Genomic DNA, 24,796 nt, shown 5'->3' on the forward strand with positions numbered 1-24,796 from the left:
CAATGGAGACTGCTAACAATTGTTTATAACAATTACAAAATACTGTAATCATAATTCTGATCTATGTGAAAGCAAACTGATATTTAGTCATTTACCCAGTTAAAAACTAAATTCAATAACAATGGATGATTACCAGCTAAGAACTTTAACTTTGGTTTTAGTGCATAACTGTCATATCTAAAACTACTCTTTGTAATAGTGCAAATTACACTGGAAAGTTAGTTTTCTCAATAGATACTAACATTTCAAACACTTTTCCCTAGTTTTGTAACATCCAATCAACTCAATGTTTAATTGCTAAGTATTATTATTAATTTAATAGTGAAACAACACAAGGGATAGCTTCCCCCACCCCCATGTTACTTACTTGAATATATGGATCTGGTCCTGAGTCTCTGTCTTTGGGCTCCTTCAGTAACAGAACCTTCATTGTTTACCAAAAATGGCTACAGAACATTGAAACACAACAAAGAAATATCTAAATTAGATCTAGAGGACTTCTGTCTGTACAATGCCAGTAAAAGTTATGCACCACAATAAACAGCATAATTGACAGATACACTACTGTTTACATAATGAGTAAGCAGTTAACGAACATTCTCTGGGAGTGAACATCCACCCTGATAAGGCCAGCAAAAAGTATGCTGGTTTTGAATGATACCACTTACAGAGAGACAAACGACAATGAAAACCAACAAAAAGAATGCACTTTAAAAGAAAACACTTTTAAAAAGGAATAATAATCTCAGTAACATATTAACATAGTAATATAATGAGCATCCTCTGACAGCTTTGCTATTCTATTCTATATTGGTTCTTATACTGACCTCATCACATGGTATTTGAGCACCTTCCAGTGGTGCCCTAAGCCAGCGTTTCTCGCACGCAGCCACAGCCGCCTGGGCAGTGATGGGGGGAGGGCGACCAGACAGCAAGTGTGAAAAATTGGGACAAGGGGTGGGGGGTAATAGGAGCCAATATAAGAAAAAGACCCAAAAATCGGGACATCTGGTCACCCTAGGAGGGGGCAAAGTATTGGCCCCTCCTCTGGGCCTGCAAGTAGGGGCTGCTGCCGCGGACAGCGGGGGCAGTCCGTGTGCCATTAGGGCGGCACACGCATTTCCGCGGCGGCGGCAATTCGGCGGCAGCTTCTGTCTTCAGCCAGAAGACAGAAGCCGCCGAATTGCCACCGCGGGCAGCTGAACATAGAAGCTGCCGCCGAATTGCCGCCGCCGTGCAAACGCGCATGCTGCCCTAACGGCACACAGACAGCCCCCGCCGTGCGGGGCGGCAATTCGGCGCCCTGCTTGGGGGGGCAAAAACATACGGACTGCCGCCCCTTGCAGATTGCCGCCCCAAGCACCTGCTTGGAATGCTGGTGCCTGGAGCCAGCCCTGCCTGCCCCACTCTGGAGCCACAAACGCCAGAGCCACAGCCAGTGTGAGTTCCCCACCTTCCCGTAGGCAGTGGGACTCAGGCTTCCAGCTTCAGCCCTGGGGTGGCAGGTGGAAAGCTTCAGCCACGTGGCGGCAGGCTCTGGCCACTGGGGTTCAGGCTCACCACCTGCCTCATCGCCTCTGGCCCGCGCTGCCTCTCTCAGCCCCTAACCCATCCACCCCATCACCCCTGGCCCCCAATGCCTCCCTACCCTCCACCCCATCCAAGGCTTAATTTGTCCCCTGGCTTGCCAGGGCTGTGTAGGTCTAATGTGAAAAGTGATATTTGTATGTTTGTTAATATCACTTTTCTCTGCCCCACAGCTAGCTAACAAGTCTGCTGCTGTGAAAAGTGATATTAACAAACATACAAATATAATTTTTCACAGAAGCAGGCTTACTAGCTATCAATTCTATTTAAAAGAAAAAACCAGAAACCAAAAAAGCAAAAGAAACAACAAAAAAGACAAGAACATGCAAAGCACCTTATTTGTATTTCTATTCTGTTTAGGTCCAGTAAAGAATAGAGACAACTGTACATTGTTGTTATTATTGAGTCTGCAAAAAACCCAACAACCTTACATATATAAATTACAATGATTTGGACAGGTATATGTGCATATTTATTTGTTTTTCCTAAAATTAATTAAGTTTTTCGGAAAAATTGTCATAGCAGCCACCAGCAAGAGTTAGTGGCCGCACTCTGAGGACACCAAAAAATGTGTTGTGAGAACCCCTGCACTAAGCTACATAACTAACATCTGTCACATTTATTCTTTCATCCTCTCCCCATGGAGAAAAGTGTATGTAGCAGAGTGTTTTATCTTGGAATTTATTTTAACAATATGTGTATTTCAGAGCACACACTTCCAAATGAAGTCAACAGACGCTGCCTGTGAGAGCTCAATATGTCTGAAAATCAGACCCCATTGAAGTCAATGAGACCAGCTAGTCGTGCTTAAAAATAGGCATGAGCTTAGATACTTTGTTGAATTGGGGCCTAAGTGACTTCTCTCCTACAGGACGATTCAATATCAGAGCCATGACTGGAACTCATAGTACTACTTCCTATTGCTGAGGTGTTAATCATGTCTCCTGAGATAAGGTTGTGATGACAGTTGCATGATAATAAGTCTAATTTTGACACACACATCCTCTTAACTTTTCATAGGAAGAAAATATTCCTATGAACATTTTTATGCTTAATTTAGAGGAGGCAGCAAATATTTTGGGGAGTGTCAAACAGAGCTTTTTTTTCTTGAAAAATACGTGTTCTTGTGATTTTTCAGCCATTTATAACTTTGAAACAAAATTCCAAAGTCAAAATAAACGAAGTTTGGTATACCCCTCTGCAGAGTATAGGTTATTAGAATTTTGATTCTGAAACTAAAGGCATTAACAATCTTTCCGGCTATTGACTGAATCTCCACTAGCCACTCCACCATATAAAATGTAAGCATTTCAAAACTTCAACCAGTTACTGATTAACACTTAAGAAAAATGAACTTAAAGCACTGGCAGAGTTGTTAAGGTTCACCGAAGGAGAATCCATTTTTGGAAGAATTTATGAAATTTACTATAGCACAGCTCTCCTCTTGTAGACATTAGCAAGTCCACAGGAGGCAACAGAAGGCAGTGTATCAGGGGAAGATCTAAACCCAAGGTCCCTGCCTGTGGCTGACAGACCAAATAAGATACACAGGAGGACTTCTCTGCTCCAAATTCTCTTATATAGACTAATGTAGTAGGTCTCAACTTTGGCAGACTTCATCAAGCCCTCAGCAGGGTATATCTGTGAGTATATACATGTTGCTGGGGAGGGTTCAGATTTTTTTTTTAAACATAGGAAATTCACACAAACTTTAACTTACTCTTAAAAGTTGTTCCAGTAATTACTACAACTGTTATATAAATTACATAAAAAGAACATTACAATTAAAAAACCCAACAGCCTAAGCCTTAGAACGTATTGAAATTATTATTAAGGAAACATATATGTACTCCAATATCCTTATAGTTCATACAGTCTCTTAACAATAGTGACACACACACTTCATAAATTACCTAAACTCTGACTGCAACATGAACTTACAAACTTTTCCAAAATATACATCACTAATTATGTACTTTAAATAATAGATGGCATACATATAATGACATTTAAAAAAATCCTTTCACCTCTTTGAAGACAGATGTATAATGTTTAATAATACTAAGAATGAAATCATCAAAAATGTAAATCTAAGAAAAAATGAAAATCGTCCCAAGGCAATAATTCTACTAGGGAAGAGTAAAAAAGCCAAACTAGAGTTACAAAACCCCAGAATGAAATCATAAAGTTGATTCAGGTGCATTCTGGAAGGAGGGGAGTTGTCATTGATGTTTTGGATGTAGTCAGAACCAAATTGTCTCCCCATCATGTAGCCTGTTGTGTGTCAAATACTGAAGAAGAAGAATAAACAGGTAAGCATCCATACTTATAAGCTTATTATAGGCTTCCAACTATCAAATGAATTCCACTGTTTAGTGCTTATGGGCAAAATATATATTAAAACTAAAGAAAAATTATTGGGAAAAGTCTTATAATATCACAAACTACTTTAATATGCAATTAGCTGAATGTCCACTTTACACAGAAATCACACATGTTTTGGACTCAGCCATCTGGTTTACTTGAGTAAGCCTGCTTGCTCCTGATACCATGAACGTCTTTGGCTTGCTTTAATTTCTGCCAGAAGGCAGCTACTTTATTGACTTCAAAGGGATTGCAAAGTGTGTGACTGAAAACAGAATTTGGTCTAGAGCGGCTGCAGATTTGTGCACTCCTGTAATATTTGTCATGCCATGCTAGTGTCCTTTCAGGGGCTTTGGTGCACCTGCTGTAAAAGCAGCTACAGATCTCTCTGAACTTTGTGTCGTCTTTTCCTTCACAGTTCAGGCAGGTTTATGTGGCAAATATATTGACATGTATTATCAAATATAAAGTGATATAATGCACCAGTATGGCAATGCTCTCACGCAGCAGGGATGTCCTATAGAAGAGACAAACCTTGCATTGTTTTGGCTACAGCCTATCCAAACTCATTTTTCTTAGCAATTATGCCCTAGGACAACTGACATCACCGTGTATGTAGGCACAATGCCACCCTAACAGATGGGGATAAGTATAGACGGCCAAGAAGCCGAGAATGGGAAAATATGCATGTTGAATATGGTATTCCCAAACCAGAAATGTTGAAACAGCTGTTATTGCTGAACTTGTACTCCCATGACTAAGTGAATATACCATCAGTACTTAAACTATAAATTGGATTTCCTTTAGAAATAATACTTTTTAAAAGTAACAGCTTTTGCGGCTTATTACAATGTGTTATAGGTGCCACAGAAACAGGAATAATAATCTGTATTTATAATGGATTCTTCAAGTCCTTGAGACTCTGAGAAGGAGCCCCTGAAATTGGCTAATGAATTATTATTCTGAACAGCTGGATTCCCACTGAATAAACTGAAAGAGTATAGAACCCTGTGAGACATTTCTGCTATATAGAAGAGTCCTATGTATCCTAGAAATGGTGGAAATACATGAATAATACACACAACTTCCTTGGCAACATATTCAATGTGTTCCCACATATAATTAAACATTACGCTTCTTTACATTATCTCCATTTCTCAAGAGATATACACAAACTTGTGACCAACATTAAAAAAAGTTTCTGTAAAGAAGAATCAATGAAAAATGAAGTCCATTTGCTCAGTAGCTGTCGATTTACATCTGGAAATCAGAAATGAAGCAGAAATGTTCCCACTGCCAATTCTTTGTCTAAAAGTCAAACCCTTAAAACGGACCACCAGATGCTTTTTGAACAGACTCCAAAATCTTTTTATTTACTTATCTTTTTTTTGTTATTTTCTCTGGAGTCTGGACCTTCACTATACCTTGAGCAAGAAATTTGGACCTTGACAAAAAATATTTGATTACCCCGCCTTAAAACAAGTAACTGAAGCCAATCTTCCACCCTTGGCTAATACAAAGAGTCCCTCCTTCATAGGTGTTTCAAAATGCCATCATTACAAAGATTGTTCTTCAGTGCTAATGTAAATTGCATAAAGTGACCTGCAAAGGGAGGAGGGAGAGGGAGGGGCTGTTGCCCCTTTTTTGTTCTTTTATGATATATAATGGAGGCCTAAAAAGTGAGGTGGAAGGGCTTTGCTTGATTTTTTACATTAGAAATTAAGGTTTTAACTACCATGTCAGATGCCACGTATCACTAGAAACCTCCAGGACTAAGAAATTACAGAAACAAACAAACAAACAAAAAAATGAAACCTTAAAAATCGGAGCGTTGATTTTATTTATTCATAGCATTTAAACCCCTTTGGTTTGGCAACCCCCTTGTGACAGAGTGGCCGATTTCCAGACTCTGCGCAGAGAGGCAGGGCTGTTCTGCTGAGTTATCCTGCTGTCAAGTTCCCGGACTTCACACAAAGATGCAGAGCCGGTACTTTTGCTGCCGTGTCCCGCAGATCGTGCCCCCCGGCCTGCACCTTGCCTGCCCTCGCCCCCACCCGCACCCTGCCATGTTTCCTGCTCCGAGTCCCTGTGTACCCGGAGCCCCGCCACCCCATCTCCGTGTCCCTCAGCCACCTCCGGGACGCCGCTTAACGGGCCCCGCCGCAGCGCACGGCTCCCCGGCCCGCTCTCAGTCACAGCCCCCAGGCTGGGCAGCGGCCGGGCCCATCCCGCCGCTCACCTGCGTGCGGGGGCCGCCCGTCGCCAGGGCTCGCTGTGCGCCGCCCCGGTCCTCCGCCTGCTCCTCCTCCGCGCTGCGGCCTTCCGGCTCCGGGGCGCCTGCGCGCGGCGGCGGGGCAGCGGCATGGCTACCCGGGCCAAGCGGAGAGCGCCGGGGCCGCCCGAGCGCCGGGAGCCGGACGGGGAGGAGCAGGACTCGGACTCGGAGCAGGGGGACTCGGCCTCCGAGGAGGAAGAGATCAGCGAGGTGACTGGCGAGAGGGCCGGAGGCCCCGCTCTGCGGGCTCCCGGTCCAGCTAGAGCCGCCCCACCCGCGTGGGCAGTGGGGCCCGCTCTGCTTTCCCCTCCCGCGGGTCCCGGAGCCCTTCTGTCTTACGGCCCCCTTGCCAGGGCCGCTCTCCCTCTTTTGCTGCCCCTCTGCCCCTTGCCCCCACTTCTTACAGCACCGGGGCTACGCTCTTCTTCTCCCTGTCCCCTTCTTAATCTCAGCCCCAGTTACACGCTTCACCAGCCCGTGCCTCAGTTTCCTCAGCTGTAAATTTGGGGGGGGGGGGTGCTAAATTTACGCCCTATAGAAAGTGCGTTGAGCTCTGCAGGTGAAAGTACTATAGGGCAGCTAGGAGGTATTATGCTATCCCCGTGTGTCCCTCTTATAATCTCTCACCCTTCCTTTCTCGAGTCTGTCTTTCTACATGTTAATCTACTCCCCATTTTTGTTTCCTGAAGAGTAACTTTGATTTATTATCTCTGCCCTTCCTGGAAAAACAAAAACAACCGCTCCTAGACTCAGCATTAAATGCAGTTTTCAGGCAACATGCAGGATTTTTAAGCTAATATTTTTGTTGGAGCAAAGCAAAGTAAATTTAGCAAATTTAGTAAATTTAGTGCTTAGGTTGAGAGAGGGTGATGTCAGTGTTTGATGTACTGGGTTTTATGTGTATTAAAATAACACTAATTGTGAAAGCTTAAATGCAAAGTTAAAGTTAAAAAATTGAACAGTTCAGAGTTAGGAAATGTAAGCAATCTCATAATATTAAGATTATAATACCAACATTTGTTTGCCCATATGGCATGTACTGGTCCTGATCGCACCAATTCAAGGAAATACCTATTTTCTATGGCCCCAATTCTGCAATGCAGAACAAGCTGTAGTATCAAGGAGGCCTGCTTTAGGACCAGACTATATTAAAATATACGTTTAACAGCCTAAATAGCAATCCACAATGCAGTGGAGGGGGAGGGATAGCTCAGTGGTTTGAGCATTGGCCTGCTATACCCAGGGTTGTGAGTTCAATCCTTAAGGGGGTCACTTAGGGATTTAGGGCAAAATCAGTACTTGGTCCTGCTAGTGAAGGCAGGGGGCTGGACTCAATGACCTTTCAAGGTCCCTTCCAGTTCTAGGAGATAGGATATCTCCATTTAATGAGTTGGTTACTCCTAGAGCCTTAACTTCTATATATTTTTACTTTTTAATGTTTATATCTCCAAGCCTGCAATCAGTTCCACATGGATAAATCCCTACATCTATATGGAGCCCTGTTGAAGCCACACAGGGATAAGGGTCTGCCTAGGTAGATTCAAATTGTAGGACCATGGATGACAACTTGTTGAGAAAAGAATTTCTTCAGTTATGGAAGAAACAGGGAAGAGAGAAAATCACATAGGATACCAGAAAATTGATTATTTCTGTACTGATTTCAGTGTGTACTTCCAGAGCTGCATGAAGTTGAAAGTGTGTTCAGTGAACACCATAGTGAAAATACACTCTCTCTTCTTCAGTATGGGGGAAAGGGTGGGTTTTTAACTGAAGTTAATTAACTCAAAGTAAAATCCTCGAAGACAAAGCAGTTTGTAGTTTTCATGTGAGTTAGTAGGTCAGATTACAGACAAGGCTTCCGTGAAGTCTTCAGCTAGACCTGCTAATGTAACGCCGGCAGACCTCTGTTGTCAGTGGGCAGGATTGAACCTGGGACCTCTGGAGCTAAATACATGAGCTAACAGCCATGTTGCTCTTAGCTAAGGCTTTAGAGCAGACTCATTAATCTCTCTCTAAGTCAGGGGTGGGCAAACTACGGCTCGCAGGCTGGATCTGGCCCGTCAGGGCTTTGGATCCGGCCTGCGGGATTGCCCCCCATGGCGCCCCGCGCCGCTCTCAGAAGTGGCCGGCACCACTTCCCTGCGGCCCCTGGGCGGGGTGGGGGAAGGGCTCTGTGCGTTGCCCTTGCCTCTACGCACTCCCCTCCCCCCCCCGGAGCTTTGGGGAAGGTACCTGGAGGCGCGGCAAGGGCAGCGCACGCAGAGCCCTCTCTCCCCTCCTCCCCCCTCCCCCCCAGGGGCCGCAGCACTTCCTGGAGCAGCACGGCGTGGGGCCAGGGCAGGCATGCAGGGAGCCTGCCCTGGCCCCGGTGCGCGCCACTGCCACCCTGGAGCGGGCCGGAGCCTGAACCCTACCTGCACCCCAAATTCCTGCCCTAAGCCCCCTGCCTGCACCGCACACCTCTCCTGCACCCCAACTCCCTGCCCTGAGCCCCCTGCCGCACCCTGCACCCCAACTCCCTGCCCTAAGCTCCCTGCCTGCACCTCACACCCCTCCTGCACCCCAACTCCCTGCCCTGAGCCCCCTGCCACACCCTGCACCCCTCCTGCACCCCAACCCCCTGCCCTGAGCCCCCTCCTGCAGTCCGCACCCCTCCTGCACTCCAACCCCCTGCCCTGAGCCCCCTCATACACCCCACGCCCCTCCTCTGCCCCAATCCCTTGCCCTGAGCCCCTTCCTGCACACCGCACCCCCTCCTACACCCCGCACTCCCTCCCACACCCCAACCCCCTGCCCCAGCCCTGCATACAATTTCCCCACCCAGATGTGGCCCTCGGCCCAAAAAGTTTGCCCACCCCTGCTCTGAGTGGTTTCGGTGCCACTAGATGGGGCAAAACACCACACCCAGAAGATGTGTAAGTTACACTAACACATGTGAAAACTACAAACTGCCTTGACTTCTAGGATTTTACTTCTAGTTAAGAAGACACTTGTTTTCCTGGTGAAGACACAACCTAAGACCCTGTTTTGATTGGGGGAGTGAGGTATGTTTCAATCATGGTAACACTGAGTTAGCTTTACATGATGGGATCTCTTGGGTATATCTACATTGCCAAAAAAAAAAAAAAAAAAAGAAATCCCTGTGGCAGCAAGTCTCAGAGACCAGACTTGTGCTTGTGGGGCCTTCGCTACATTGTTAAAAATAGCAGTGTAGATGTTCCCACTTGGGCTCTGAAACCCACTCCCCTCACTGGCTTTCAAAATCTGATCTCCAGCCCAAGCAGGAATGTCTATGCTGTTATTTTTATCATCATAGTGCAGGGGTCGGCAACGTTCAGCACGCGGCTCGCCAGGGTAAGCACCCTGGCGGGCCAGGCCAGTTTTATTTACCTGCTGACGCGGCAGGTTCGGCCGATCGCGGCCCCCACTGGCTGCGGTTCGCCGTCCCGGGCCAATGGGGGTGGCGAGAAGCTGCGGCCAGCACATCGCTCGCCCGCACCGCTTCTCGCCGCCCCCATTGGCCCGGGACGGCGAACCGCGGCCAGTGGGGGCCGCGATCGGCCGAACCTGCCGCGTCACCAGGTAAATAAAACTGGCCCGGCCCGCCAGGGTGCTTACCCTGGCGAGCTGCGTGCCGAACGTTGCCGACCCCTGTCATAGTGCAAGACAGAGTCTGTAAACCTGGGCTCTCAGGCTCACTGAAGTTTTTTTTTTTTTTTTTGCTGTGTAGACATACCCTTAATTCTCATTAAGATTCAGGCTAATGTATTCAAAATTATGTCATACACAGCTTGGTGGTTGTGAAATCTGAGGGGAGCCTAGTAATAGGAATTTTTAATCTTGTTTTTAAATACCAGTGAGGCCTTTTTTTTTTCCTGGTAGGTGGATTTCCATAGAGCTGGCAACATAAACATTAAAGCATTGTGCTAGTGGATGGGCACTAAGAAGTGAAACTAGACTAGCGGTAATCTTTGTTTTATTTTCTAAGCTGAATTAAGTGTATAAAAAAAGAGCAAAAATGGTGGAAAAATAGACTCTGAACTTGTCATTTTAAAAAATTAGACTCCAATTTGATCCACGCAGGTGAACTCTCAAAGCTATATGGAGTCCAGCTCTGCATGGCTGTAGTAGTGCACCTGTTTGGACCAGATTGCAGAGTCAAGGCCATAAGGTGGTGCTCGCAATACAGACTTGGAAAATAGTTTGTCTAAAAATGTTAACTTGACCAAGTCTCTCTAAAAGTTACAAAAGAGATGTATAAATGCTTCAAAAACGGCTGATATCAACGAGTGATAGAAATAAAACTTTAGATTAAGCTGATTGCCTTTTTTTCTCTTCTTCATGTCATATATGCTTTAACTTTGTTCTAAGATATATTCTGCTTGCCAACCATATGTGTGATACTTGCTGTCTTCTGCTTATTCACAGGAAGTGAATGTTGAATTTGAAGCACATTCGATATCAGATAATGACTATGATGGGATAAAGAAATTACTGCAACAGGTAGACTCAGAATATTCTTTCTTGCTCCTATTCAGATTTCTTCCATTAATAAATAGCTTCTACAGCCTTAAACTGTCATCAGTCACCATTACTAGTATTGATTTAATGTTTTACTATGCCTCAGTAGATGAAGACATGAATAATTACAGCTACAACATGCACTTGACTAAATGCAGTGGTTACAATCTGTGACCCACAATGCACACCCAGATAGTCCCTTCTTATTATTCTCAATCTTCAAGCAGTGGTGGTTCCTGAGATTTGTATCCCATTGGGTTTCTAGAGGGTTTTTGACCAACTGTAGCTTTAAAAAGTACCCATCTGCATCCTATTTGGCTGCTTCATTCCTCACTTGATCAGTGGTTCCTCTTTTTTCAAATTCAGTCTCAAACAAACTTGCAGACTGTGCCAGAATTGAAAGGGTAAAATACAGAAGAGGACAAACCAAATGCAAAGTAATTTGAAGACATTAGAGTAGTTGGTGCTTCAGGCAACTAGGGGAGATTAGGTTTATTAGTGCTTGAAGTCCTACACCCAGGGTAAGGAAATAAACGATAAAGGTACTGAATGGGATTGGGGGTTAAGAGCATGGTACAAGAACCTAATCAGATTATTTTAAAGAGATTTTATTTTATTTTGATCTTGTCTTCTTAATGCTGTCCTAACGTTTTCATGTAACTGAGCACTATAGCTGCCTCAGAAAATATGTGGGAGCAGGCTGGGAGGAGGTTCACAGGAGGATCTAAGTTTTAATAAGTAGTTCACAACAGGAAAATGTTAGACTGTTTTCACAGTACTTGTTCTTTTTTTTTTTTTTTTTTTAGCTGTTTCTAAAAGCTCCCGTTAATACCGCTGAGTTAACTGACATATTAATACAACAGCATCACATTGGGAGTGTTATCAAGGTAAGGGCTTCCATTCTTGCTAATTCAGCACAGTATAATTTTAAATTGGAATGGAATAATTGAGATCCCCTTCATAATATACATGTAGCTAAGAGTTCTAGAGCTCAGGCTGTTGCAACATAAAGTACTTGGATGTCACTTGTATTTTCATGTTCTAATCCACTCTTCAGAGCAGTGGTTCTCAACCCGCGGCCCAATTAGCACACAGCTGTGGCCCAACTGTGTGCTAAAAAACCCAGGCGCGGTAGGGTCCGGGATCTGGCTTCCTGGGCCCAGGGCTCTGCTCTTGGCCGTGCTCTGTGGAGGGGTTTCTGGGCAGGGGGCACTGGGCATAGGGGTTGGGGGGGGAGAATTACTGGGGTCGGCGCTGTGGTTCTCAACCTGCGGCCCACAATTATAAATAGGTTGAGAACCACTGCTTTCAGAGGTTCAAGTGGAGTTTTTGGGTGACTTCAGCTCTTGATATGGTAAGTTAACTCTTCTATTCCCTTTATCGAGTCTGAGCTGAAGTCAAACTGTTGCAGACTATCCATGTTCCTGTGTCTCTGTGAGTAACTAACAAGAAGAGTTGTGGTGGTGGTATAGCGCTTACAGTAGCAAACACTGTATTGAACATTATTTGTAACCTCCATTACAAATCCCTCTTTTCTCTTGCTTATAACTTTGTTAAAAATTCTCCTTTTGGGGCTGAAATTTTCCATTCTTCATTTCAAACAAATGAGGAGTTTCTGTTGTTTGGTTTTTTTGGGGGGGTGGAGGGGGAGAAGAGGTTATGATATTGAAGGAAATTCTGGAGTATCTGAGAAATAGTGTTAAGTAAATGGGGTAGAAGAGGAAGCTTTAATTTTAAAAAATTGTGACTTCCCCTCACCCCCCCTCCAAATTTAAAATTGGCTAAAACTCCGAACCAAACAAATGTGTGTCTTGAGTTTCTGATTGGAAGAAAATAATTATAAGCAAGTGAAAAATTGTTTCTGTGCACATTCATTGGACATCTCCTAAGAACTTAGCGGAGCCTAATGAAAACCTATCCCCTAACCCACTTGTGAGATGATGTAGCGGGCAGGGAGAATTGCATATTCTTTCTTCCTATCCTGACGAGAGGGTTGGATAGGGATAAGTGTTGCTGTTAGGACTACTTGGGTTAGGGAGAATGTAAATGGTTCACTGAAACACATTAACAATTTCCAAAATAAAATAAACTGCCCTAAGATGCCCCTCCCCCTGCAAAGAAACTTTATTTTTATGGTCTGCATTCTGCTATGTTTTTCTAAATCTAAATAATTTACTCTAAAATTATTTCTAGTGCAAAGGGAGGTTACTACTATTATTTTTGACCCTGCCTTGCAAAGCTGTCTCATGCCAAGCAAATGGTAACATGAAAACTTGCCCCTCCCCAACCCGTAAAACTCCAAGTGTGAACTGCAGTATCCACTTAGACCATTACAATACACAGTCGTGTCATGCCAACATATTTTCAGAACTGTGGTTGCTTCCTCCAAGAAATTGCTAGCTGTCTATTAGATTTTGTTTCTTAATCATTTAAATCTAGAGCCTTGTAATTTGCATTTGGTTAATCTGCCCATCCCATAATTCACGTACACACACACTTCTCTCTCCAGTGCTCAGGAGAGTTTTAATAGTAGAAAACTGTCAGATGGTCTCATTTCAAAGACATTACAAAATATGCCCCAGAACATTTATTACTATTTATCATTATGAAGTATTATGAATAAAACTAAATTACTCTGGTCAGATAAATGAAGTACCTTGATGTGCATATTCTTGCTTTCTTAAAATTTGTTTTTACACAATAATTCCATTGCAAGTAGCTGAATATGGGGGTCTCCCAGTCATTGGTGTGAATTAGTGAGGTTCTGCTTGGAAGTAAGTAAAAATTGGAGGTTGTAACATAGTCTTATAAAGATTTAACAGAATCAATTATTTAGACAACCTACAAATTTTCGCCCTTTTAATGTTCTTGTCTCTTAAGCAATTCCATAGACTTGCAGAATGGCTTTTAGATGTGCATAAAACATCCCGGACATAGAATAATGGTGCTGTTTTGGTTTGTTTTGTTTTGTTTTAAAAAGCAGCTTGATATTAGTTGTCCTTTTTACTTTTGTTAAATAGCAAGCAGAAGTTCAAGAAGAAAGTGATGATGATGAAGAAGAAGAAGAAGATGAAGTCTTTGGCTTCATAAGCCTCTTAAACTTAACTGAAAGGAAGGTCAGTAATACTGGTTAACTTCTGGATGGTAATTTCTAGAAATTAAAACTCTTTCTATTCATCCTGTCTCATTGAAAATTACTTTGTAGACATTAAGCCAAGTGCCAGATGGTTGTCTCTCTTTTTCCCCCCCTGTCACTGTCTACTCAAATGCCTTTTATACTACCAATAATTTAATTGTTCTGAAATTCTGTTCCGCTTCTATAAGGTTACACTGTAAAGCATCTGTACATTGTGTGGCCAAGCAGTTCGGCTGCATTTTTATGGTAATAATGGAAAAGCACTGTAAGTTTTGGACAGGCCACTAAGAATTTCCAAATAAAGCTCATATTTCTGTTAGACCTTACCATTGTACAGGTCATGTCATGATGAATTACAGTCTTCTAAAAATATATTTAATGCATTTGTAAGGCAACTAGAAAGGCATTCATGTCACCTGTACCATAAAATAAAAGTAACCATGCCAAATATACAGACAACCTGAACTAGATCTGGCACAATGACTTACGTACCTGATGATTCTCTGGCAAATTTCACCACCAGTCAAAAGGGATAAAATATGTGCAGAGAATAGGGATGAAAAGAGGCCAGTAAATACAAAATCCAAGGGAACAATATTTAATTAATAATTCCAGATATATTCCCTTCATTATTCTATAAACTCATCTTGGGGTTTGGATTAATCTAATCTTGTGATTTATATCATTAGTTCATTTTAGTGCTTTGAATTACATTTTTCTGTTAACTTGATACCATTGCGTATAGAATGTGTTACAATATTTTAGATGAAAATGGTATGAAAATCACAGTGTAAGTGCTTATGTGGCCCTCATTAGCATGGTATCTGAGTGCCCCACGGTCTTTAGCGTGGCTGCTATGTTAGGTAGGGAAGTGTTGTCATTCCCATTTTACAGATGGAGGACTGAGAGACTAAATGACTTGCCCAAAGTCACACATGAAGTCTGTGATGGAATAGGAAATTCAGACAAGGTCACTCAAGTGTCAGGCTAGTACCCTAACTACTGGACCATCCGTCATCTCATGTTCCATGTTTCTCAGTTGTTGGGGTTGTTCCCCTTTTTTTGTGTTTATTATGCAGAGTGGAGTTGTAACTCATAGCTGCATTGTTATCATTTAGGAACCTCAGCCTGCCATCACCTTGAGGGTGGGTGAATAATAATTTTCAAAATCTACAATACTTTAGAAATCATTGCAGGAAATTGCCCACAGGCCTGTTGAATACTCTCTTGAAGTTCACTTTCAGGTTTTCTTATGTAAATAATTGTTCTGGAATGTAAAGAAAATGTACCCTTTGATTCCTAGGGTACTCAATGTGCTGAACAAATAAAAGAGCTGATTCTAAGCCTGTGTGAGAAGAACTGTGACCAGAGTATGGTTGAACAGCTGGATAAGCTCCTAAATGACACCACCAAGCCTGTGGGCTTCCTACTAAATGAAAGATTCATTAACGTACCACCACAGATCGCTCTGCCCATGCACCAGCAGCTGCAGTAAGAGTCATTCTAAACATGATTTTGAACAGTAATTTTTTTCCTTCAGATATCTTCAGAAACCTTATTTAAATGGAAATGTGTTGAAGGAGTGGGAATGATACCATAGATTTAAGTAAGAAATATATCAAAAGAAAAAATACAATTGTTTTATATAAGGTCCTTGATATTGACTTTTAATTTCTTTATTTGATATTACTTCTTTATGCATTAAAATTTCTAATCATTGTCTCTTGAAGAAATAGGAAGCCACTTTAAAATTATGCCACATACTACTAGAACAGGATAAGTGTGTGAATTGTAGTTGATCTTTGTTTTGAAAATTGAGCAAGCTTATTAAAAATTATACAACTTACAGCATTTTAATAATGAGTATCTGAGGTATTTTTGTTTATTGTGCTTAACTCAGGCTTTGGGATGGAAATCTTGGCTTCAGCAGATTTGTAAGTGCATGATCTCTGGATGAGCCATTGAAATACTTTTTAAATCAGCGTCTGAGATGAGTGTAGAGGGTTAGGCACTACTTTGTCTCCCAACAGGGTTCAGTGTTAAGGCCCTGTCAGGGATATCAAGACAGATGATTTGGAAAGAAATGAGCAAAGAAAGAGTAAGCAGAGATGTCTAGGAAGGGAAAGAATCTAAATTTGCTTGTAGCTTTGACTGAGATGTAGGGTGTAGTAAGATGAGAGAGAGGTCAGGACATCCTTTCTGGTTTTCTGTGTGTGTGGTGTGTTTGTTTTACTTTTTTAAACAACTTTCTGGCAATCTGGTAGTATTTTAATGGGAAAATGAACACCCTTTGCTCTTCTATTTTTTTTCCACTCTTCCTATCACAGGTCACATCACTTGCTGGCCCTTCTAATTTGTCTACTTCCAAATGCCAAATTAGGTTTTCTTTGAATCATTGCCTCCTAGTCCTATTTAGACACTATCTAATCTCCCACAGGGATGAGTTTTCTCTCATTTAGGTCTGCCTTTCCATTCCCATTTGTCTCATCTCCTCTTATTATTCAGGAGAGATTTTTTTTTGTTTTGTTTTAGGACACTTTGGAGTTTCAGTGCTTTTCCCCCTTTCCCTTTGGAGTTTCTCATTCCTTATTAATAACTCCTTTGAAGGAGAATGGCAAATTCTGTTGTGGTTGTAATTGGGCGATATTTGACTTTGGCTTTAGCCGGCTTATCATCTTTTCTCTGTCTCGATCTCAGGGACCACCATCTTCCTCCCCACAGTTTTAAATATGTCTGCAGGAATTAATTTCTACTGCTCCTCTGGCTTGGAGTTATCGTGATCTGAAGCAAACACTTCAACAGGGGCACTGGAGCTTGTGGGAAAAGATTGTCAGAAGTGTTTGAAGAGGGTGTGTTTTTGTGTCTTCTGGCCTTTGGACTTTCTTTTTCTTATGCCTTTTGAGAGCGGATGATTATCCCCATGATGGGGGTTCTTGTCTCTCTACTGTTCACTGTCTCTCTCTTTTTGGGGAATTTATCTCAGGAGAATGGTAGGTCTCTAACCCCTGTGTTCTTTATTTTCCACTATGTGATGGGCAGGAAGAGTTAGGAGTACATCCTTGAATGAGCCAAGAATTATCTTGGGAAGAAAAGAAGTTGTAAAAGATGCCTAGCCAGATAGCTGCCTTGCCCACTTCAGAAATGAGGAAAGATCTTTGAGCTTTTCCTTCTGAGATGGATTGGAGGGTTTTGTGGGGATATTATTAGACTTACCCCAGAACATTCCCTGATTGGTGAGAGTGGTCCAACATATTGAGTCCCGAGTGCTTACGAGGACTGACCCAACTTTGTCGGGTTGCCTCTTAAGGGTTTATAGACGTGTGTGTTGGGATGGATGTGGATGCCTGACTAGACCATCCAGACACTGAGCCCCTTCCCTTGGCAGAATAAGTGTCCTTGGTCTGGGAGTGGAGGTTCCTATCTCTGGATTCTGAGAAGGTCTCCTCACGGAAGGAACTCACCTGGCCTTCTGCTTGGTCTACTCTACTCTGAATTGGGAGGTGGAAACAGAAAGTAAGAGATCAGCTGGTTAGTCTCTTAATCTAATGTATCAAATTGGGAGAGAAATGAGGATTCCAAAAGTTTACACAGGTTTAGACCCCATTTTATTTCCACACTATAGTTTTAATTTTTAGCTATAGAATTAATTTTTAACACCACATGTAGGATCCAAGTATTTTGAGTAGAATATAAGGGTGATTATGATAGGGATACATGTAGTTAAGTGCCAGGAAACATGAGCTTTATGTCAGTGAGACTGTAAAAGGGGAGAGCCTCACAATGAAGGTGTAGTATCTACTTTGTTTTTTCCTTATTACTCTATAACAAACTGAGAAATACACATTCTCAGCCATCACTGTTCCATTACTGGCTTAGTGATTCAATTGCAGCTAATTGTGCATTAGTAGAGATAGTTCTTGCAAACATCAAGCATTCAGAAATTGCGAGTTTGACTTAAAAATCATGGGGCTTTTAACAGTAGATTTGGGGTTCTTTGTATTTGCCTTCTAGTATTTGAGCATTTATAGTTCACATTTTCTAGCTTTTATCTGCAATCATAAAGGCTAGAAACATACCTTTTTTAGTGAAGGATGAGATGCTCCAACATCGCTCCATGAGCTGGGTCTTCAGGTAATGTTGAGAGACTTTCAGTAAAATAATAGGATTTGTAAGAAGTTGAAGGTTTGCGGGACTTGAAATGAGCAGTGATCAGAGCCTCTTTCCCTCCCCACCTTCACTAAGGGTATGTCTACACCCAGCCGCTAGTTCGGCGGCTGGCAATCGAAGTTCTGGGTTCGACTTATCGCGTCTTGTCTGGACGCGATAAGTCGAACCAGGAAGTGCTCGCCGTCGACTGCAGTACTCCAGCTAGAGGAGAGGAGTACCTCGGAGTCGACGGGGGAGCCTGCCTGCCGCGTGTGGACCGAGGTAAGATCGAACTAAGGTACTTCGAACTTCAGCTACGTTATTCACGTAGCTGAAGTTGCGTACCTTAGTTCGATTTGGGGGGTGAGTGTAGACCAAGCCTAAGACTAGTCAGAAATGGTCAGTCTCCTGGATAGTAAATGGAACCACACATTTGTTCTTCCATTAGTGGAAGAGGAATTTACACAGGTGACTCCATGCTTGACTGAAGAGGGAACAGGCAATAGAATATTAACACATCCAGAATTATGGAGGTAGGATTCATAAATCCCAGCTCTGGACTGGGAGGGGGCTTTGAACCCACAGAGGCTGAATATGCTGGGGTGCACTTCCATAGAGTGCTGTTGTCCACCCTGGGGACTAGGAAGCAGAGAGTGACTTTAGTGGTTCAGAAGCTAGGGGAACTATGAGCACTCTTGTAAAGGAAGGGGCCTTTCATTTGTTTGGGTTGAAAGAAGCAGGGAATTTGTTTGACTTAGATCCAGGCCTCATTTAATTTTAATCTACCATTGCTGTTAGGGAGCTTTCATCTGCTCTTTTAAGTAGTAATATCGATCTCTAAGAAATGAATACTTCTGGATAGGAGAAAACCTATAACTGTCTCTTTGCTTTTTTGTTTGATAAACTTTTAAATGGTTTGTCAGAGGAGGGGCTGGGGGAGATTTGAGGTTTATTTCCAGTGGAACATGACACACACAATCAGAATTCAGGTCTTGGGCTCCTTTTCTGAATGAGGCTTGCAGCACTGCAGTGGCAACACACTCAACCAAAGGGAGGGATGAGAGCATCCAGTCTTCTTCGCCAGACAGAAGTTTGTCATTTTTAAGGGCTTCTGGAAAGGGGCAAAAAATAAATAAAACCTGGGGATCAAAGAAATGAGCTAGTTTTTGGCTGGGGAGGAAACCACTCCTATGAATTGTAGTTAATGGTGAGTGTTTAATTAGGTTCTAAGCATTTACAGCCGCAAGAACATAGTGTGTCCTTAGTGAGGGTTCCATAACAGTAGAAATGTATTATGAGGAGTAGGGGATTGGTTTTGTTGGTGGTGATTTTAAGAGTAACTGACTGCAGAGAACTTTTCAAAGAAAATTACTGCCATAAATTCATATATAAAGTCAATATAGCTATTTGATTGGGCAAAGCATCAGTATGTTATGAGATTTGTGTGCATTTAATGGGGCTTTAAAATATTCTTTATGTAAATAATATTTGTCTTTAGGAAAGAACTGGCTGAAACTCAAAGAACAAATAAGCCATGTGGAAAGTGCTACTACTACCTTCTCATCAGCAAGACCTTTACAGAGACAGCAAAGCGCAGCTCTAAGAAGAGAGGAGAGAGCACACAGCAGAAAGAGGAATTAATGTTTGCAAATGCAGAGGAAGAATTCTTTTATGAGGTAACCGACGTCTGATACCGTTAAATCCAATTGTTCGATTTTTCTTTAGAGCAGGGAAATGGAGGTTCTGACTGCTTTTTTTTTCAGTAATAACAATGGCCTTTCTTAGTGAGCCACTTTAGAAACCTGACTTGCAGTGATTATGAAAAGGTGGTAAAATGACCTTTTTATTTAAATCCAGCTGCTTTTTGTGTAATTACTATTGAAAGATGCACAAACAAACCATTTTTGCTAATGTAGGATATTTATACTCGCTAACTCTTGACCAAAGTAAACAATGTTTTGCCTTGGGGGAACCACTGAGAGCTGCACTACTACAAATGCAGATTATAAAATGGCACTTGGCTTTTTTGTAGTAATAGATTGATATTATTTACAAGAAGTCTCAGGGACATGGAGATGAAAGCACTGGCATGTGCCTAGGCTCTGTTTACAGTAGCCCTCCCATTGTTGCTACCACCATTGGAGCTGCACCAATGGTAGTGTAATGGTGGGAGACGTCCCAAAAATGCCTGATGTAGACAAATTCTTCAAGGGAAAGATCAGCTCTTACCATCAGTGTCTTGGCCACCAACAGTTAACTGGTTATCTTGAGGGTAATGCTGAAGGGATTTAACAAAAGATTCTGAACTAAGTGAAACATCTGGTTGAGGATCTGTGAAATTTCCAAGTTTTTGAAAAGAATGGACAGAAGAGAGCAGAAGCACAGAGTTTAACAGTCTGAATTGACCCTTCAAGGTTTTTAATCCTAGGGGTGGAAAAAACCCTTTTAGTTCAGAGGCAGCTGTACCCTCTCTATAGTCTTCTATTTGAATCTGCATAAAAAGTTATAACTATTTGGAAGAGCATGATTCAAAGAATCAAAGCAATTGCATCTTTCAGGCTTCTAGGAAAAAAGAAGTCTGTGGTGTTATGAAGGACCAAATCAAATTGCTACATGCATGATTCATGTAAATATTTTCCCCTCTGAATCCCCAAAAAGTAGATCACCTTCTTACAAACAGACATCACATTTATGTTCTGAGAATTCTTCCCAAGAAACTTGGCAAATTCAAAGCTCTGAATCTGTGCTGCTTTTGGTGTTGTACTCTTCCCCAAATTATCCATTTATTTTTTGTTCTTTTTATTTAAAAAGACTGTTCAGAACAAATCTTCTGAAGAGCCAAATGTATGGATGTCACTATCCCATTTCTTTTGTATGTTCTGTTTGGGACAAATACATTAATAAAAAGCACTAAAATATTGAACTGGAGTTATTACTTATAATTTCCTGAGGGAACCCTGCCACTCAGTTCTGCTGGTCCCAAGCCATATGGAAAGGGGAGGATGCAGAAAATGAAATTTAAAATATAATTGGAAATGCATGGAATTTTTCAGTGTTCTTTACTTTTTTCAGAGCTTTAAAAACATTATTCCACAGCACTGTTGCTATGTCAAGAGCTCCCTGTTCTTCCTCTCTGATGGCAGTGCACACAGGGTAAAATGTTGGCATGTGACACCTCTCTCTCCCTAGCGCAGGCTAATAAATGGCTATCATTCTAATACTGGTCATTTAAGAAGAGGAACACTTTAAATTCAAAGTCTAGGCACATTCATTGTGAGACTGCAAGAAATACTGCTGTGGAGTGTAAAAGTAACAAGCAGCTAAGAGTTTTTCTTTTTATCTTTTTTTATAGCAGGGTCTCCAGCACCTGAATTTGAACTTTATGCACACCAAGTGACCAAAAACCAGCATGTAGTAAAGGGACTTTCAATTCCAAGTTGGGGTCGCCATGGGTCTTGTATTCTAAAAGGCCTTTTTGTACTCCCAAATGTTCTGTCATTTTAAATTGCATTTTTTCAAGACTTAGTAATTGTTTTGAACTTGTTGGAAGGTCTCAATCAGGTCACACTATTTTCTTGTAAACCAGTCTTTCTGGCATTTTGTTATACAAGTGTCATTTTAAGTAAGATCAAGGAAGTTACATTATTAAATACATCTAAGTTAATGTATATGCACAAAATAAATAGTCTGAGTATGTATCCTTCCCTGATCACACATAATGTTAATTAGATTGCTACAAACTACTATTAAGTATAATGAGCGGCTGAGAATTGAATAAGTATGGAGGAGCCAACCCCCGCTCATCAACTCACTGTGCTACATTGTGGTCCTTAAAATGTAATTGAGGGAGTGGAAGAAAAGCTTCAAGTATACCCAAACTTAGAATCAATTAAACGTTTAGGCCCCCATTCTTCAAACTGTTCGTTCTTGAACAACATCTCTGGATGTTAGTTATATGGCTTTCCCTCAGTGGAAATTTACATTCTTGAGACACGTGTGTTATATAGCAAATATGCAGGAAGCAATGGGAGGAGGTTAGATTGTTTTCCCCCTTACTGGTTTAGGATAATACTTCTCTAATTTGTAATCTGGGGGTGGGGGAAGGAATTAAGACTGCATTTTCTCCCTGAAACTTGAAATATTTGATGTGGGAGGGGTAGTAAAAGGACACTACTCTGCAATATATATTACATACAAATTGAGTCAATAAATATAAATAGAAACATTATGAAAAACTATTTACAGTATTTGGGAAAAGTGTCCTCTATAAATAGCTTGCACTTCCAAGGATTTCTCAGGGCTCTATGAGATTCTATGTAAAGTGTATGTAAGGTTTTTATTTAGTGCCTCTCACCTTGGTATCTAGGAATTTAACATAAAGATTCCTAGTGAGGAAGGGAACTACTACATCTTTTTTTACAGCTGGGTTAATTGGGTCACAAAGATGTTAACCTTTGAACCTGTAAGGCTGCGATTGAAGTGATTCTTTAGCAGTGATTGGAGAAGAGTATGCTTTGCTACTGTCCCTCCATGTGCTGCCCCTTCCCCCACCCCCAAACTGTATCAAGCTGACATCCTTGCACTGTTGGCTCTGCGTCCCCATACAGAGCCTCTTTGGGATGCATGACAGCTCCTCTTGCCCTGCTTCAGCTCTTGCTATGAGTCCACTTCTTCCCCCATGCCCAGGTCTGCTGCTTCCTGGCTTTAGAGAGTTAGGGGTTCACTAGCAAGCAGTGGGTAGTATTCTTGGCAAGAGATTCAACATGACCTTCCCGTCGCTGGCCAGAAATCCCCACTCCGTGCCACAGTACCTCTTAAGAGCCTGGCTATAATACCTGTTTGTAACACCTGAGGAATTATCCACCATTTTAAAAACTAAGTAACTTGTCCAAGGCCATCCACAGCTAGTGACTGGAAGACCAAGAAGTCGTTCTTCTTATGTTTCATTTGTCCCCCACATTAAAAATAATGCACATTACACAATGAATTCAGTTTGTTTTGAGTTTCTGATATGAAATGATAAGTGGTGGCTTGTGAAACAGGATACTGAATATTCTATTTTAGTTTTCATTGGATTTTTCATAGGGATTTTTTCTGTTTAGCTTGCACTCTCACAAAACAGAACTTTCTTTTTTTACTTCACTTAAAATTATATGCCTAGTAGCTTAAAACTAATTTTTGTAACATAATTCATAGAATCATAGAAACATTGGGCTGAAGGGACCTTGAGAGGTCAGCAAATTCTTTCCCCTATGCTGAGGCAGGACCAAGTAAACCTAGACCATCACTGACTAGTGTTTGTCCAACCTGTTCTTAAAAATCTCCAGTGATGGGGATTCCACAACCTCTCTGGTAGCATATTCCAGAGCATAACTACCCTTATAGTTAGAAAGTTTTTCCTAATATCTAAACTAAATCTCCCTTGTTGCAGATTAAGCCCATTACTTCTTGTCCTGCCTCCAGTGGACATGGAAAACAATTGATCAGTGTCCTTTTTTTAACAGCCTTTAACATATTTGAAGATTTATCGGGTCTTTTCTCAATTTTGTTTTCTCAACTTTAAATATGCCCAGTTTTTTTTAACCTTTACCCCTAGATCAAGTTTTCTAAAACCTTCTATCATTTCTGTTGCTCTCCTCTGGACTGTCTCTAGTTTATCCACATATTTCCTAAAGTGTGGTGTCCAGAATTAGACTGTGCTCCAACTGAGGCCTCACCAGAGCTGAGAAGAGTGGGGCAGCCCCCTCCCTTGTCCTACATACGATATTCCTGTTAATACACCCCAAAATATTAGTCTTTTTCGCAACTGCAGCACACTGTTGATTTATATTCAATTTGTGACATACTGTAATCTTCAGATTCTTTTCAGCAGTACTATCACTTAGCCAGTTATTCCCTATTTTGTATTTGTGCATTTGATTTTTCCTTCCTAAGTGAAATACTTTGTGCTTACCTTAATTGAATTTCATCTTGTTGACTTCAGACCAGTTCTGTAATTTAAGCTTGGTTTCAATTCTAAGCCTGTCCCCCAAAGTGCTTGCAACCCTTCCCAGCTTTGCATCATCTACAAATTTTGTAAGCATACTCTTCCCTCCATTATCTAAGTCATTAATGAAAATATTGACTAGTACCAGACCCAGGAGTGACCCCTGTGGGACCCCACTAGAGAAGTCCTCCCAGTTTGATAGTGAACCATTGATAACTACTCTTTGAGTATGGTCTTTCAACCAGTTGTGCACTCACCATATAGTAGTTTAATCTAAACTACATCTTCCCAGTTTATTTATGAGAATGTCATGTGGGACTGTCAGAAGCCTTACTAAAATCAAGATTTATTTATTTCTGTTTTAGAAAGCCCTTCTGAAGTTCAGCTATTCTGTGCAAGAGGAGAGTGACACGTGTTTGGGAGGCAGATGGTCCTTTGATGATGTACCAATGAAACCTTTGCGAACTGTTATGTTGATTCCATCTGATAGGATGAATGCAATCATGGATAAACTGAAAGAATATCTCTCCATCTAGACAGTTTCCTTGGATAATGTTTTTATAAAGCAACCATGAAAAACAATATGCCTTTTGAATAGCTTCCCAAAAGTTTTATAATGTCATCAGTTTTGTGTTCCTCAGGAATCACCTTTGTATACTAGTGAAACGTGTAGGTTGTACAACTAACAATGTCAATCATACTGTTACTATAAAATACTATATCCTAGTAGACTTTGGAGTCACCATTAAGAATGCAATAAAAAAAAACCCTACATCTCTAA

The 24,796-nt window shown here is 41.7% G+C and overlaps 2 protein-coding genes across 2 annotated transcripts in view; one reads left to right on the forward strand and one right to left on the reverse strand.

Annotated features, from left to right (window-relative positions):
• UROS (uroporphyrinogen III synthase) overlaps window positions 1-571 on the reverse strand; it is a 33,274-nt gene extending 32,703 nt beyond the window's left edge. Inside the window, exon 1 of the mRNA XM_065408582.1 lies at window positions 368-571. Within this exon, the coding sequence (XP_065264654.1) occupies window positions 368-430 (63 nt within the window). The 5' untranslated portion in view covers window positions 431-571. The remainder of the gene's footprint in view (window positions 1-367) is intronic.
• A 5,742-nt stretch (window positions 572-6,313) lies between these two features.
• On the forward strand, window positions 6,314-24,796 carry BCCIP (BRCA2 and CDKN1A interacting protein). Its single transcript, XM_065407836.1, has 7 exons — window positions 6,314-6,436; window positions 10,655-10,729; window positions 11,554-11,634; window positions 13,768-13,863; window positions 15,187-15,374; window positions 19,528-19,705; window positions 24,381-24,796. Exons 1-7 carry the CDS (start codon window positions 6,314-6,316, stop codon window positions 24,549-24,551), a joined length of 912 nt encoding a protein of 303 aa, XP_065263908.1. The 3' UTR covers window positions 24,552-24,796.

Source organism: Emys orbicularis, chromosome 7 (assembly GCF_028017835.1).
Source record: "Emys orbicularis isolate rEmyOrb1 chromosome 7, rEmyOrb1.hap1, whole genome shotgun sequence".
Classification (NCBI taxonomy): domain Eukaryota; kingdom Metazoa; phylum Chordata; order Testudines; family Emydidae; genus Emys; species Emys orbicularis.